Source organism: Lotus japonicus, chromosome 2 (genome assembly GCF_012489685.1).
Source record: "Lotus japonicus ecotype B-129 chromosome 2, LjGifu_v1.2".
NCBI lineage: Eukaryota > Viridiplantae > Streptophyta > Magnoliopsida > Fabales > Fabaceae > Lotus > Lotus japonicus.
The window spans coordinates 94,517,129-94,529,558 of NC_080042.1; the positions used below are offsets into that span (position 1 = coordinate 94,517,129).

A 12,430-nucleotide genomic window follows, 5' to 3' on the forward strand; every position below is an offset into this window, starting at 1 on the left:
ATCACTCCGCATATAAATTCCTATCTCCCCACTCAACCTTCTCTAACACCAACTTCCATTGCTTCTTCATTTGCTTTCCAAATTTATATCTTTCCCAACAAACTTCATTTCAAATATGGTGAGTGTAGCTGAGATTCGTAAGGCTCAGAGGGCTGAAGGCCCAGCAACCATCTTTGCTATTGGCACTGCTAATCCTCCCAACTGTGTTGATCAAAGCACTTACCCTGATTTCTACTTCAGAGTCACCAACAGTCAGCACAAAACTGAGCTCAAGGAGAAATTTCAACGCATGTGTAAGCATTCTTCTCTTGGTCTCTCCAGTTTTTTCTATATTCTAACATATATTTATATTGTTTGACAGACTAGTCATTAATTATCAGATTGATTCTACTACTATGTTGATTTTATTGTACTAATGTTGTTTCTCTATAATTGATTTCAGGTGACAAGTCTATGATCAAGAAGAGATACATGCACTTAACTGAAGATCTTTTGAAAGAGAACCCGAACATGTGCGCTTATATGGCACCTTCTCTGGATGCTAGGCAAGACATGGTGGTTGTAGAGGTACCTAGACTAGGCAAAGAAGCTGCTGTCAAGGCTATCAAAGAATGGGGTCAGCACAAGTCCAAGATTACCCACTTAATCTTTTGCACTACAAGTGGTGTGGACATGCCCGGTGCTGATTATCAACTCACCAAACTCTTAGGTCTTCGCCCTTATGTGAAAAGGAACAAGGGTGCTTTGCAGGTGGCACGGTGCTTCGTTTGGCCAAAGACTTGGCTGAGAACAACAAAGGTGCTCGTGTGCTAGTTGTTTGTTCTGAACTCACTGCAGTTACCTTTCGTGGCCCTAGTGACACTCACCTAGACAGCCCTGTTGGGCAAGCATTGTTTGGAGATGGAGCAGCTGCACTCATTGTTGGTTCCGATCCAGTGCCTGAAATTGAGAAACCTTTGTTCGAGCTAGTATGGACTGCGCAAACTATTGCTCCAGATAGTGAAGGAGCCATTGATGGTCATCTCCGTGAAGTTGGATTGACCTTTCATCTCCTTAAAGATGTTCCCGGGATTGTTTCAAAGAACATTGAGAAAGCACTAATCGAGGCCTTCCAACCGCTAGGCATATCTGATTACAACTCAATATTTTGGATTGCACACCCAGGCGGCCCAGCAATTCTTGATCAGGTTGAGCAGAAGTTGGCCTTGAAACCTGAAAAGATGAGGGCCACTAGAGAAGTTCTAAGTGAATATGGTAACATGTCAAGTGCATGTGTCCTATTCATCTTAGATGAAATGAGAAGGAAATCAGCTCAAGATGGACTCAAAACAACTGGTGAAGGACTTGAATGGGGTGTGCTATTCGGTTTTGGACCTGGACTTACCATTGAAACTGTTGTTTTGCGTAGTGTGACTATATAATATGTTTGATGATTTTATTATTTTGTAACACTCAAACTCATCAGATTTTGTATCTGTGAGGAAGAAAATAAACTCATATTGAGGTTGATTATGTATGTTCAAATTGAAATAATAAATGGCTAATTGATTTTTTCCATTCGTTTGAAAAATGAATCCTTTGCAATTAAGAGGTAAAGGTTGTCTTCTTATAAAAGACCATTAGGAAATAAAGATGCTTGCTGCTAGTTTCTTTATTTTTTAAGTAATATATGGTATGATTGTAAAGTGGCATCCAATATATGGTATGATTGTCTTGGATGGTGGGAATTAGTGCAGCATTACCAAGTACTGTTTTAGATATGTTTTGGTTTAATCAAAATATGTTTGGAATTAGAAGGGTGAAAGATGTTCGGATCTTTGTTATATTTGCAATGTTTTGGGAAAGATGGATTGCTGAGAAGTTATGCTTGCTTTAGGAATGAATGCTCTGCTAGTAGTAGCATTTTGGAAAAGGTGAAATGGCTGTCATGGAATTGGTTAACTGCAGCAGGTGCTTTGCCAAATTGCTCCCTGTATCGATTATGGTCTTCAACCCATTACACACTGTTGCTTAGGATGGATGTTTCTGTGTATTTATATGATTTTGTTTGGATTTGTCTGAGTTCTGTATTGTAATCTGGATACTGGTGTAAGGGTTGGAGTGCTGATTTTATATTCGCTATTCATTAGTGCTGATAAATACAAAACCTCTTTAGGTTCACTGATTTGGTCTTTTCACTTATACCCTTCTATGCAACTTCAGAGTTCAGCCATCCTAAGTCCTAACTCCTAACTCCTAATGAACTAGAAGCCTTCAGGAATAAAACAAGCAATGGAAACAAAGGTGCCACATGGTGTTATTTGTTTTGCATTATTTTAAAAAAAAAATTACATCTTTGTTCTTCCATATTGGTAATTAGTATTACTTCATGAACCTTCATGTATGCTTTCTTTGAACAGAAAGCTAATTTGCTTATTAGTTGTTTACTATAGATCCAGATTCAGATGAGGGGACCTTCATGTATGCCTTCGTTCAATGCTTGTTGTCTATCCACTTGCATTGATAAGTCATGGATTTCAAAACATACTCTTTAATGATCATGATCTTCTTCTATGTAGACTTCTGACTTGATAAGGTGCTTTATTCTACTTCCATTGAACTGATTAATATTTTGTAATTTCTCTATGATGGTTTGGGTATTCTTTAAAAAAAAAGACTTAAAGTTTAGTATTTTCCCTTAGTTATTTCTATCACCTGGATGAGAGATATAGATATCAAGTCCACCTCAATGATTGATCAAAGCTTTAAATCGTGAAAGTAGAGAACATCCTGCTAATGTCACAGAGGGTTCTACTAATCTTCAGGAAGATAAGGCAAATAATGTCCATAAATCAGAGGATATTTTCAACAGCCTTTCTGGTCAATTTCATGCCCTGCTTCAATCTCAAGAAGGAAACATGAATGGGAAGTGAAAGCCTTGGTTAATGATTGTATTCTTAGTGGAGAACATTTTACCCTAAGCAGTCAGGGGAGTGCAAGTTTGCTAACTGATGAGGTTGACCGAATTTTATTCGATGGTACTATAAATGATGGAACTGATCACCAAACAGATCAGAATATGAATTTGTAGCCGAAATCAAATGAAAATACAAGCTTCAAGTTAGTGCAGTGCATCATTCAGGAAATACTGCAGTTCAAGTTTAGAGGAAAACTAATTCAAAGAAATCCAATAACGTCTCCATCCAGATTGATTGAAATGCAGATTTCACATGTGCTAAAGGGAATCTTTGATGCAATGCAAAAGATTTGATTGTCTCGACTGACATCCTGAAGTGAGTAATCCTAGGCTAATACTATGTCATTTCATGTCAAAAAGCTAGTTATTCTGTGATAGGAACGGAGAATTATATTATAGAATAATTATACAAGCGCTGGTTTTCGAGAGCCAGCCTCTCCTAGTTCTGGAATTTGAGAGTCCAGACCTCTCCCACCATAACACAACTTCTGAATGATCCCTCGTAGGGTACAACTCCCTATTTATAACCATTTCTAATCTGTTTATTAAAATATAACTGCTATAAGACAGAAAACACAACTGGCTACTAATTATTAACTTCCAACTGCCACAAAACTAATTACTAAATAATAACTTCCTAACTGCTACTGTTCACGAGTACTGTTCATGCAGTTTCCTATCAATACCCCGCCCTAAAAGATCCACCTTGTCCCCAAGGTGATAATTCAGAAAAGTTTCTTGCACTATGGCCACAGATTTGCCAACTGATTTCACATGAAGGAAGCCTGAATCCGGTGGCTTTGCCGGAGGTCGTTTGGCGGTTACCAAATGGCATGGAATACAGCCCAAGGTGTTCGGATCACCGACAAAGAGGTCTCGTGGCTTAGCCGGCGGACGATTGACGGTCATTGTCTTGCAACGGAGTGAGTCCGGCGGTTTTCGTGGTGGCCGCCTTCCTGTGCAAACTGCCACGCTGTTCTGGAATCGCAGAGTCTCAACCTTTGTCACCCTCAATTTCATCTTTACTGTAAACTCAAAATACAGCGATGGTGAGTGTTCAACCCGCAATTTCGGTCTTCCTGTTCCATCGAACCCTAAGTTGGCCTTTTGGGGCCAAACAGTGGATTCATCCTTCGTTTCCCGTTGAAGGTTGCAATCCTGTCTTTCCATCATGGTTGAACCATGCTGCAGCAATTGCTGGATGAGAGCGATCTTCTCTATTTCGTCCTTTCTCTGACATGCGATTTCCTCTCTCAAATCTGCAATCTCCTTCTTTATTTGTCTAAGAAGGCCAATTGTTTTCTCCTTCTCCATTTCTTCACAATTCATTTGCACCACAGCACCTGGATGGTGCTCCGATACCAAATTGATAGGAACGGAGAATTATATTATAGAATAATTATACAAGCGCTGGTTTTCGAGAGCCAGCCTCTCCTAGTTCTGGAATTTGAGAGTCCAGACCTCTCCCACCATAACACAACTTCTGAATGATCCCTCATAGGGTACAACTCCCTATTTATAACCATTTCTAATCTGTTTATTAAAATATAACTGCTATAAGACAGAAAACACAACTAACTACTAATTATTAATTTCCAACTGCCACAAAACTAATTACTAAATAATAACTTCCTAACTGCTACTGTTCACGAGTACTGTTCATGCAGTTTCCTATCATTCTGTTGTTTATGGTCCATTTATAATGCATTGACTGTAATAACCTATAACAATTGCTAAATTACATCAAGGATGAATGTAATTCTTCTCAATCCAGTATACTATGTCATTTCATTTCACATGTATTTATCTTGTTCTTATTTTCTTGTTCTGCAGTATGGACAGAGACTGAAACACATGGTTTAGAGCAGAATATAAGAAAATCTCTCTCAGTGAAAGATAGGGGGGGATCAAGTGTATGGTCGAAACTCAGTATATATCCAATCACGATTTTCTTGAAGTAATAATGAATGCTCATTTATTAGTTGAGCTTGAGCAATTGTTGTTAGGCGTAGCGAATCAAAAGCTCATTATGCATTATAATAGAAGACATCAAAACTTATGCTGCAATTCTTTTAAATTATTTAGTGTTTTTGATTGGATGTGATGTGCCTATAAATATTGTGCTCATGTAAGAATTGCTCCTATCAGTTTTCCCTTGGCTCTTTTGTCGTGTATTAAGCATTTTGGAAAGTGATTTGGAACCTTTGAGCGTAATTATGAGATATAGTGAAGAATGGAGGGAAATTAGAAGTGAAAACTCAAGTGTATGTATGTGAGTGTGATTATGCACAAAATATGCGAGATTACATGCAATATTGGAGCCATTCCTGAGCCCTCTTTTCTTGTAAGTTATGTGTATGCTTTCCCATGTGTTTTCCTTCCTGCTTCCTGCGGGTAAGTAAGATTTGCCAGTAGATACAAAAAAAAGGCAAAGATTTATCATTATTACACTGAAATCATCTCTATTACTTAAATAGAAACTAACTATATTAATTTTATTGGGCACATTGCAAGATTTATTATTATAAACCCAACATCTCTTAGTTTTTCTTCTAAATGGTGTATAGAGGAGGAGAAGTCACGACATTTTATAAAATAAAGAAGAGATCAGTGTAATAACGATAAACTCGATGCAATATGCCCTGAAAAAAACATAAGAGTGTGAAGTAGAGCTTGCATCTCTTAAGTTTAGTGTTTCATTTGTACAACTTAACCAATTTTCTTTTTTTCAAATTTGGAGCTCTAAGAGTGTGAAGTAGAGCTTGCATTCTTATATTTAGAACTTAGGTTTTTTTTTTTTTGGTCAATTTCAAACTTCGGTAAAACGTCTCTCTCTTCACTTGCTCAATTCTTGATATAAGTTGGCGCTATAGCAATTATATCTTCATGACAACAAGCCCAAAGATGAGAGACAAGGAGTGTGTCAATCCACTGAGATTACTTCAGGCACCGGGCGATTTCTGCCCACACCATTCAATTATGCTATAAGACATTAATTTATGAAAAATGATGAGGTTCCAAAATTTAATTTTCAGAATGATTGGGTGGTATGTTCCTACTTCCTACTGTAACCAGAAAAAAAGAATGATTGGGTGATTCGGACTGGAAAAACAGGGTGGTGCCTAGAGTAACTCCTCAATCCACTCTATTTCTTTTGAAGTTTTTCAGGCCAATAAGGTATGCAACACCGGATCAAAGTTTTGTCCTGCAATTTATCAAGGTAAGAGATAAAATTGTGGTCTATAATTGAATATCGACGCTCTTGAAAGAATTCCCAACCTTTTCTTTTTTCTTTTTCCCCCATAATAGAAAAAAATAATGTAATTGCAGCTTTGCATTTTAAGAGGCAAATGCAAGATGGATCCAAGGTACAAACTAATTAAAAAAAATAACCACAAAATTAACATTCGATATTGATAAATATGATGGTCTAAATATAATATATGATGAATCTTCCGAATGGGGTGATGATGGAACTTTCCCATGACCAGATCCAAGATCACTCACCTCCGAGCAAATCTGTGCCCTGCTCCCAAAACCAATGCTCGCCCTACTGCACCACCATGAACACCCAAAACTAGGGCAAAAGTACCACCTACAGCTACCCACTTCCAGTCGATGCCATTACCCTTATGTGCGGTATTACTGACGGTCCGCACATTCTCTTCCTCACAAGATGCAGGCTCTGAGGAATGCATGATTCTATCAGAAGGCATCTTGGTTGTTTCACTTGCCATCAGTGCACATCTTGACAAAGAAGCGTCTGCTTTCCTAGCATTCTGGTATGCTCTCATACCAGAGTGCAGTTTCTTGACAGCTCCCCACATCCCATGGCGGACTCCTAGCTTTGCAACATCTTTAGGAATCCCCATGTCTTCATAATGCAAAAGCGTAACCTCACATGCAGTCAACTGACCATCTCCTTTGCGAGATTCCACTGCATCAATTGCCCAAATCAGGAATTGAAACACCACCATTGAATAGATAACACTAACAAGCAAATAATAGTTTTTTTTGAAAATTCTTACCAGGTTTGATTACCCAGCTAGAAAAGTATTGATCTACACGTCTTGGCTTATCACGTTTTGGCAAACTTGGATAGGGCACTCCCTACAATATTGAAGATTGAACAGCAGTAATAAACCTTGTGCTTGCACTGAATAACCATCATGTATTCTCTCTCTCACTCTCACTCTTAAATCAATTAACAGCAGTGGCACATATATAAGTATGACAGTATGAGAAATGCAAAGAAAACTCTTTCTAACCCACTCCCTTATTGGTTGAAGTCCATGGAATCCACTAAATTATATGGGTTACACTCCCAATTTAATGGAATCCAAATAAATTTTAACCAATTAGAGAGAGTGTGCTGGAAATAGAGTTAGACAAGAGTGTTGCGACTAGTACTCCTCACAAATATATACTCCTTTTGTTCCTATAAATTTGTCACTTTAAGGTTTTGACACATGTATTAAAAAGTAGTGTTTTGTTCTTGTTTTTGTTAAAATAACTTCAAACATCCATATATACCCTTTATCTCTCTTAAAAATTGACTCTTCAATTTTCCTTTCACCATTAAGAATTATGTTAAGTTAAGGATATAATTGGTAGTAAATGCTCTCTTGAAATTACAAAAGTGACAAATAAATAGAAAAAAAATTCTCAATAGTGACAGATATTAAGGAATGGAGGTGTACAAATTTAGATTAGCTAGTATAGTAGTTACTAAAAGAAATGTGAGAAACAGACTGTATATAATTATGGAAAGTAAAGTGTATCATCATATTAACAACTTCGAACGACCTAGGAAATACTTTACAATTGATGAATTATATGATTAGAAGATTTTAAGAAACCGCTAAGCAAAGAAAATGGAGTGCCATTGAACTCAATGAACTAAATTCTGTACAATCATTTACTCCTAGACAAGGCAAATCCTTGCAACAGGTAATGTTAAAGCTTTATTAAATTCTTTATTCATGAAAAATGAAGGATGCCATTAAATGCTGTAAAACATACAGTAAAGACCACACACACAGTCAAATATACCAACAAGTTATATGCACTAGTATTCACATCGCCAACAAAATTATCTTGTCTTGTTATCTTCATATGATAATATTTAGCTCAAATTATGAAACTTGGTAAAAAATACCACACAGGAATTTTCTCATATGCCATTAGCATTTTAATAGGACTTTCTTTTTAAGTGATAGAATAATGGAGGGTAGCCATTTGGAAAGAGGGGGGGGGGGGGACCAAAAGAAAATGCAATGGAATTGTATTGTAATGAGTCGGGTAACACAGCCTTACCTTTGTGACACAATAGTATGTGTTTCCAGCCTGCCATATTCTTCGAGCAATGATATATTCTCGATCACTGCAGAAAAAAGGGAACTGTACAGAAAGAGTAAATGAGATATCAGTAAACCATACCATTGCACACTTAAAAATACAATAGTTTCTAAGACATTTGGTCCAAATACCTTTTTAATCCAGTGAGAAATCATTGTCCCATTCTGAGGGCATTCCTCCAATACTTTGCAGTATGCAAGCATAGCATCCCATTTAGGACGAAAGTCATCATCCCAGAAGAAATCCCTCACCAACTCCGGAGTTGCATCTTCAAAGACAGTTCTACTACGGTAAACTGTAGGACCTGTCTGTTGAAATATCCAACATCAGGTGCTGATATATTTAATGGTGGAACTATAAAAAGAAATAATCATCAACATAGATGATGACTAATGTAATAATTCTTTTTGGATGTGAAATATGGAATGGCAACAACTATGACATAAATCCACTTCAAACCAGTGCCTCTAATGGAAAGGAAGTTCAAATAAACCATTAATATAAGACATAAATAACTTTTTGTAAGATTATAGACAATATCCGCATGCAATGAGAGTTGAACCACAGAATCTACCTCAGGATCATGACGCCATGCTTGATACTGCATGTTTGGCGTTGACCTCTCCATAAAACATTGCCAGTCCATCACTCCACCCTTGCTTTCAAGAAGATGGAGAAGATTTTCCAAATCAGCCTGTGTAACAATATCCTTCCCTCTCTCCTCAGCCTTATCACCAGACCTAATGCATGTACAATAACCAAGTTGCAATACATGAGAACACATTAAAAGGCCATCGAGAAGTAGAAGCAACCAATTGCAAAGACAACAATTAAACATCAACGAAAGCAAACATAATACCTACTGAAGTAAATTATTAAGGTGCTAATTCACAACAAGCTGTAAGATTATCAATGCTGCAACCACGGTCTAGAAACCCGGTAAGGGATAGCCACCAGAATACCCTATCCCCAATCAAACCGAATACAATTATCCACTCCTATTCATCCATGTTAAAAACTAGTTTCTTAAAAAGCTGAAGAACAATTATCAACAATAAATGAATACATCATCCAATTCAATATTTTGGTTTTCCTATCCACAATTGTGTTCGAGGAAATCTTATCCGAATCTATAATCCTAACCAGCTAGAAGAATGTAATCACAGCTCAGATATACCAATTTTGATGGAAAATTGACATAGAAAGATAGGGAAATTGAGAGGGATACCGAGTAGTCTGTTTGGATGCGTTCCCCGAATTGGAGTCGGCAGCGTCATCTGACTGCGAAGGCGAGGGATCTGCCTTATTCTTCTTGCCTTTGAAATTGGACCAGAAGGTGCGGCAAATGGAGAAGGCGGAGAGGGCGGTGAAGGCGAACCAGAGGCGGCGGGCACCAAACCCCGGCGGCGCAGTCCAGAGGAAGCGAAGCTTGCTCCGGAAGCCGAGGAAAACGAGCCCAGTCCAACGCGGACGCCAGGACCAGCCGATGAGCAAGCCGATCATGACGGCGAGCCAAATCGGAACCGCGCATAGCAAAATGTCGACGAATGTTTCGGCTATGGAGGGTTTCTTGAGAAACTCCACAACATCGAAGAAAGAATCCTCCATTTTCCCGAGAAAATGAAAGATCTCTCTCACTCAATTTCAATAGTAATCTCTCAATTTGAATAGTAATCTCGTAGATGGTGATGATGATGATGATGATGGTGATGGAAAACCAACTCGTCGTGTTGTTGCTGTTGTTGCTCCCCAACGAGTTCGTTCGCGTTCCGTTGTCTAACCTTGAACAAACGCAACGCGTTCACACGCAACACAGCACGAAGGATTATCCTATTCGAAGAAGAAGGACACGTGGCGGAGCACTTGCCGTCGATGTGTTGTGTTTGCAATTGCATTAATTATGAGGGATTTGTTAGGTTTGGCGACTCAAGTCCACGACTTCAACCTTATCTCATTAACTAATCACCATTGCCATTCATTAATCCCCGTCCTCGTCCTCTAATAATGGACTACATTCTTTTTAACTAGCTGACCTGTAAGTAAATTGGATAATGAATTATTATTGTGTTATACTAGTGCTCTAGAAGCGAATTGTGAAATAATTTTAAGGTAATAGATCTGCTGTTATTGTGTTAATGATAAATCTCAAAGAGTAATACTCCAACACAGATACATAAGCAAAATCATAATAAGCATGCTCGCTCAAGCTAACAAACTGATGCATCATCCAATTGAACCATGATGTAAAAACTATAAATGTCGTACAAAAGCCCTCAAAATTCCAAAACTAATAAAGAGACCAATTGATTTTTGAACCGAGAGGACTTTTATCTACCATTTTAAACAACACTCATGTTTTAACAACTTGTATGGTTCTATCATAGTTGCAAACTATGCGGCTATCAGGGGAGTCCAACTTGTCGCTTCAAAGACACTGCCAAGGTTAAAAGATGTGTTGTTTACCAATTACATATTTCTAAGAACATTTCCGAGTGAGTGAAGGAGGCGGCAAAAGGCGGTATAGGAGGAGAATTTTCTTTTTACGATGACGCTTTATCCAATATTTTCCATAACAAAAAAGGAATGACTATAATTTTTTTAGGAGATTCTAAATTCGTCTATTTTACATAATTTCATTGTTGATTAACCACCGTAGGCAACTTGGCTAATATGTAATTGGTAAACAACACATCTTTTATTTGGATTAATCTAATCTATAAAAAAGTATGTTTTTAATTTTCAAATGCAAAAATTTGTTGACAGTGATTGCCAGCAAAATCTCTCTTCCTCTCTTTCGAAGTAAACTTTTCAAAACCCTTTTCCCATTTCTTGTGATTGTGAATGTGAATGCTTTATGCAATAGCAAAATCGTCAAGTCACATAAAAGCTACAAGCATACAAAGGAAAGTTACGTGAAGATTTATGTAACTGTTGACAAGGTATCCCATTGGGCTTTAACAAGCATTTAATTGAAGCTTAGGTATCAACTTTATCTTTGTGTTGGTGATAACATACTCAGTATGTCTCTCTTCTCTTTTGACTCCTCATGTGGGAATCCCATCCCAAAGTAGACAATATTTTTGTGTGCTAACGTAATTGAGAATCCAGAAATGATGTCATCTCTCATCATTGTAACAAAGGCATAATTAATGGTGACAAAGCCACATTAGCGATGAGTTTATACTCTTTGTATTAACTTCTAATTTTTGTTTAAAAAAACGTCTAATTTGACTCTAAATCCTATTATATAAATGAACATAAATATATTTCTAAATAATCTTAGAATTAAAGATCTTAGAAGTAATTTGTAATATGATTCTATGAGAGTTAAGTTACATAATATAAATATAAAAAAAATTGAAAGAATGTGAGCACCGAAAGCAATTATGATTCACCTAAATTAAGTGAGTTAACATAGTGATTCAGTACTTGATCAGTTAAGTAAAAGTGGTTGGAGTTTGATTATCAACTCTTATCAATGAATATAAAAAACTCATTGTTCAACCTCTTACTGATTAATACGCTAACAACATGGCGAAATATTAGTCTCATAATAATGGGTACCTTAATTGAGGAATTTTCCTTAATTAAGGATTTTATTTTTCACATATGCTTCTTCATTGTAGTAATTAACATGGTGCTTGGAATTTCATGCACAGTGTGTGTCCCACACGCATTTGAAAAGCAAGAACGCGCTAAGAGTAGGGGATTGGTTATGATGACAGTCTTAGGGGTTGAAAAAGGAGAAATTCACTTTAATTGGTTTATCTTATTTGGTCCCTCCTCTCCCTCTCATGCAACAACAAATAAAGTGAAAGTTCCAAAACTTATATTCCTTGCAACTCTCCACAATCAAAGCCAGTTCACAAAAGCTCTATAAACTGAAACAACTTTGCTTACACCAATACCAATTCAGTTCTCCCTTTTAAGTCATATTTTCACACACAACAACCCTGTTTTTCAACGAATTTGGTGAAAAGTGGTAAAAGGCTATGCAACCGAGGAGGATGCCACCTCCAAGTTCCAAACAAAATCTGTATGATTCAGTGTTTTGTTATGACTTTTGTACAACTTTAAATAGGGATCAATACCAAACATTACAAATTTTGCATGATC

At 37.2% G+C, this 12,430-nt stretch overlaps 1 protein-coding gene and 1 pseudogene across 1 annotated transcript; one reads left to right on the forward strand and one right to left on the reverse strand.

Annotated features, from left to right (window-relative positions):
- LOC130741359 (chalcone synthase 4-like) lies at positions 1 to 1,557 on the forward strand (annotated as a pseudogene).
- Positions 1,558 to 6,177: 4,620 nt separating this feature from the next.
- Positions 6,178 to 10,147, reverse strand: LOC130741360 (uncharacterized). The gene is made up of 6 exons (XM_057594239.1): positions 9,543 to 10,147; positions 8,889 to 9,054; positions 8,446 to 8,622; positions 8,273 to 8,356; positions 6,985 to 7,066; positions 6,178 to 6,893 (listed from the first exon to the last, which is right to left on the reverse strand). Exons 1-6 carry the CDS (start codon positions 9,920 to 9,922, stop codon positions 6,460 to 6,462), a joined length of 1,323 nt encoding a protein of 440 aa, XP_057450222.1. The 5' UTR covers positions 9,923 to 10,147; the 3' UTR covers positions 6,178 to 6,459.
- Between the last annotated feature and the right edge of the window lie 2,283 nt (positions 10,148 to 12,430).

Coding starts and splice junctions, on each gene's coding strand:
- LOC130741360 (XM_057594239.1), bottom strand. CDS start 9,922: ATGGAGGATTCTTTCTTCGATGTTGTGGAGTTTCTCAAGAAACCCTCC. Junction 9,055..9,542: donor GCATCCAAACAGACTACTCG/GTATCCCTCTCA, acceptor TACATGCATTAG/GTCTGGTGATAAGGCTGAGG. Junction 6,894..6,984: donor TAGCTGGGTAATCAAACCTG/GTAAGAATTTTC, acceptor CAATTGATGCAG/TGGAATCTCGCAAAGGAGAT.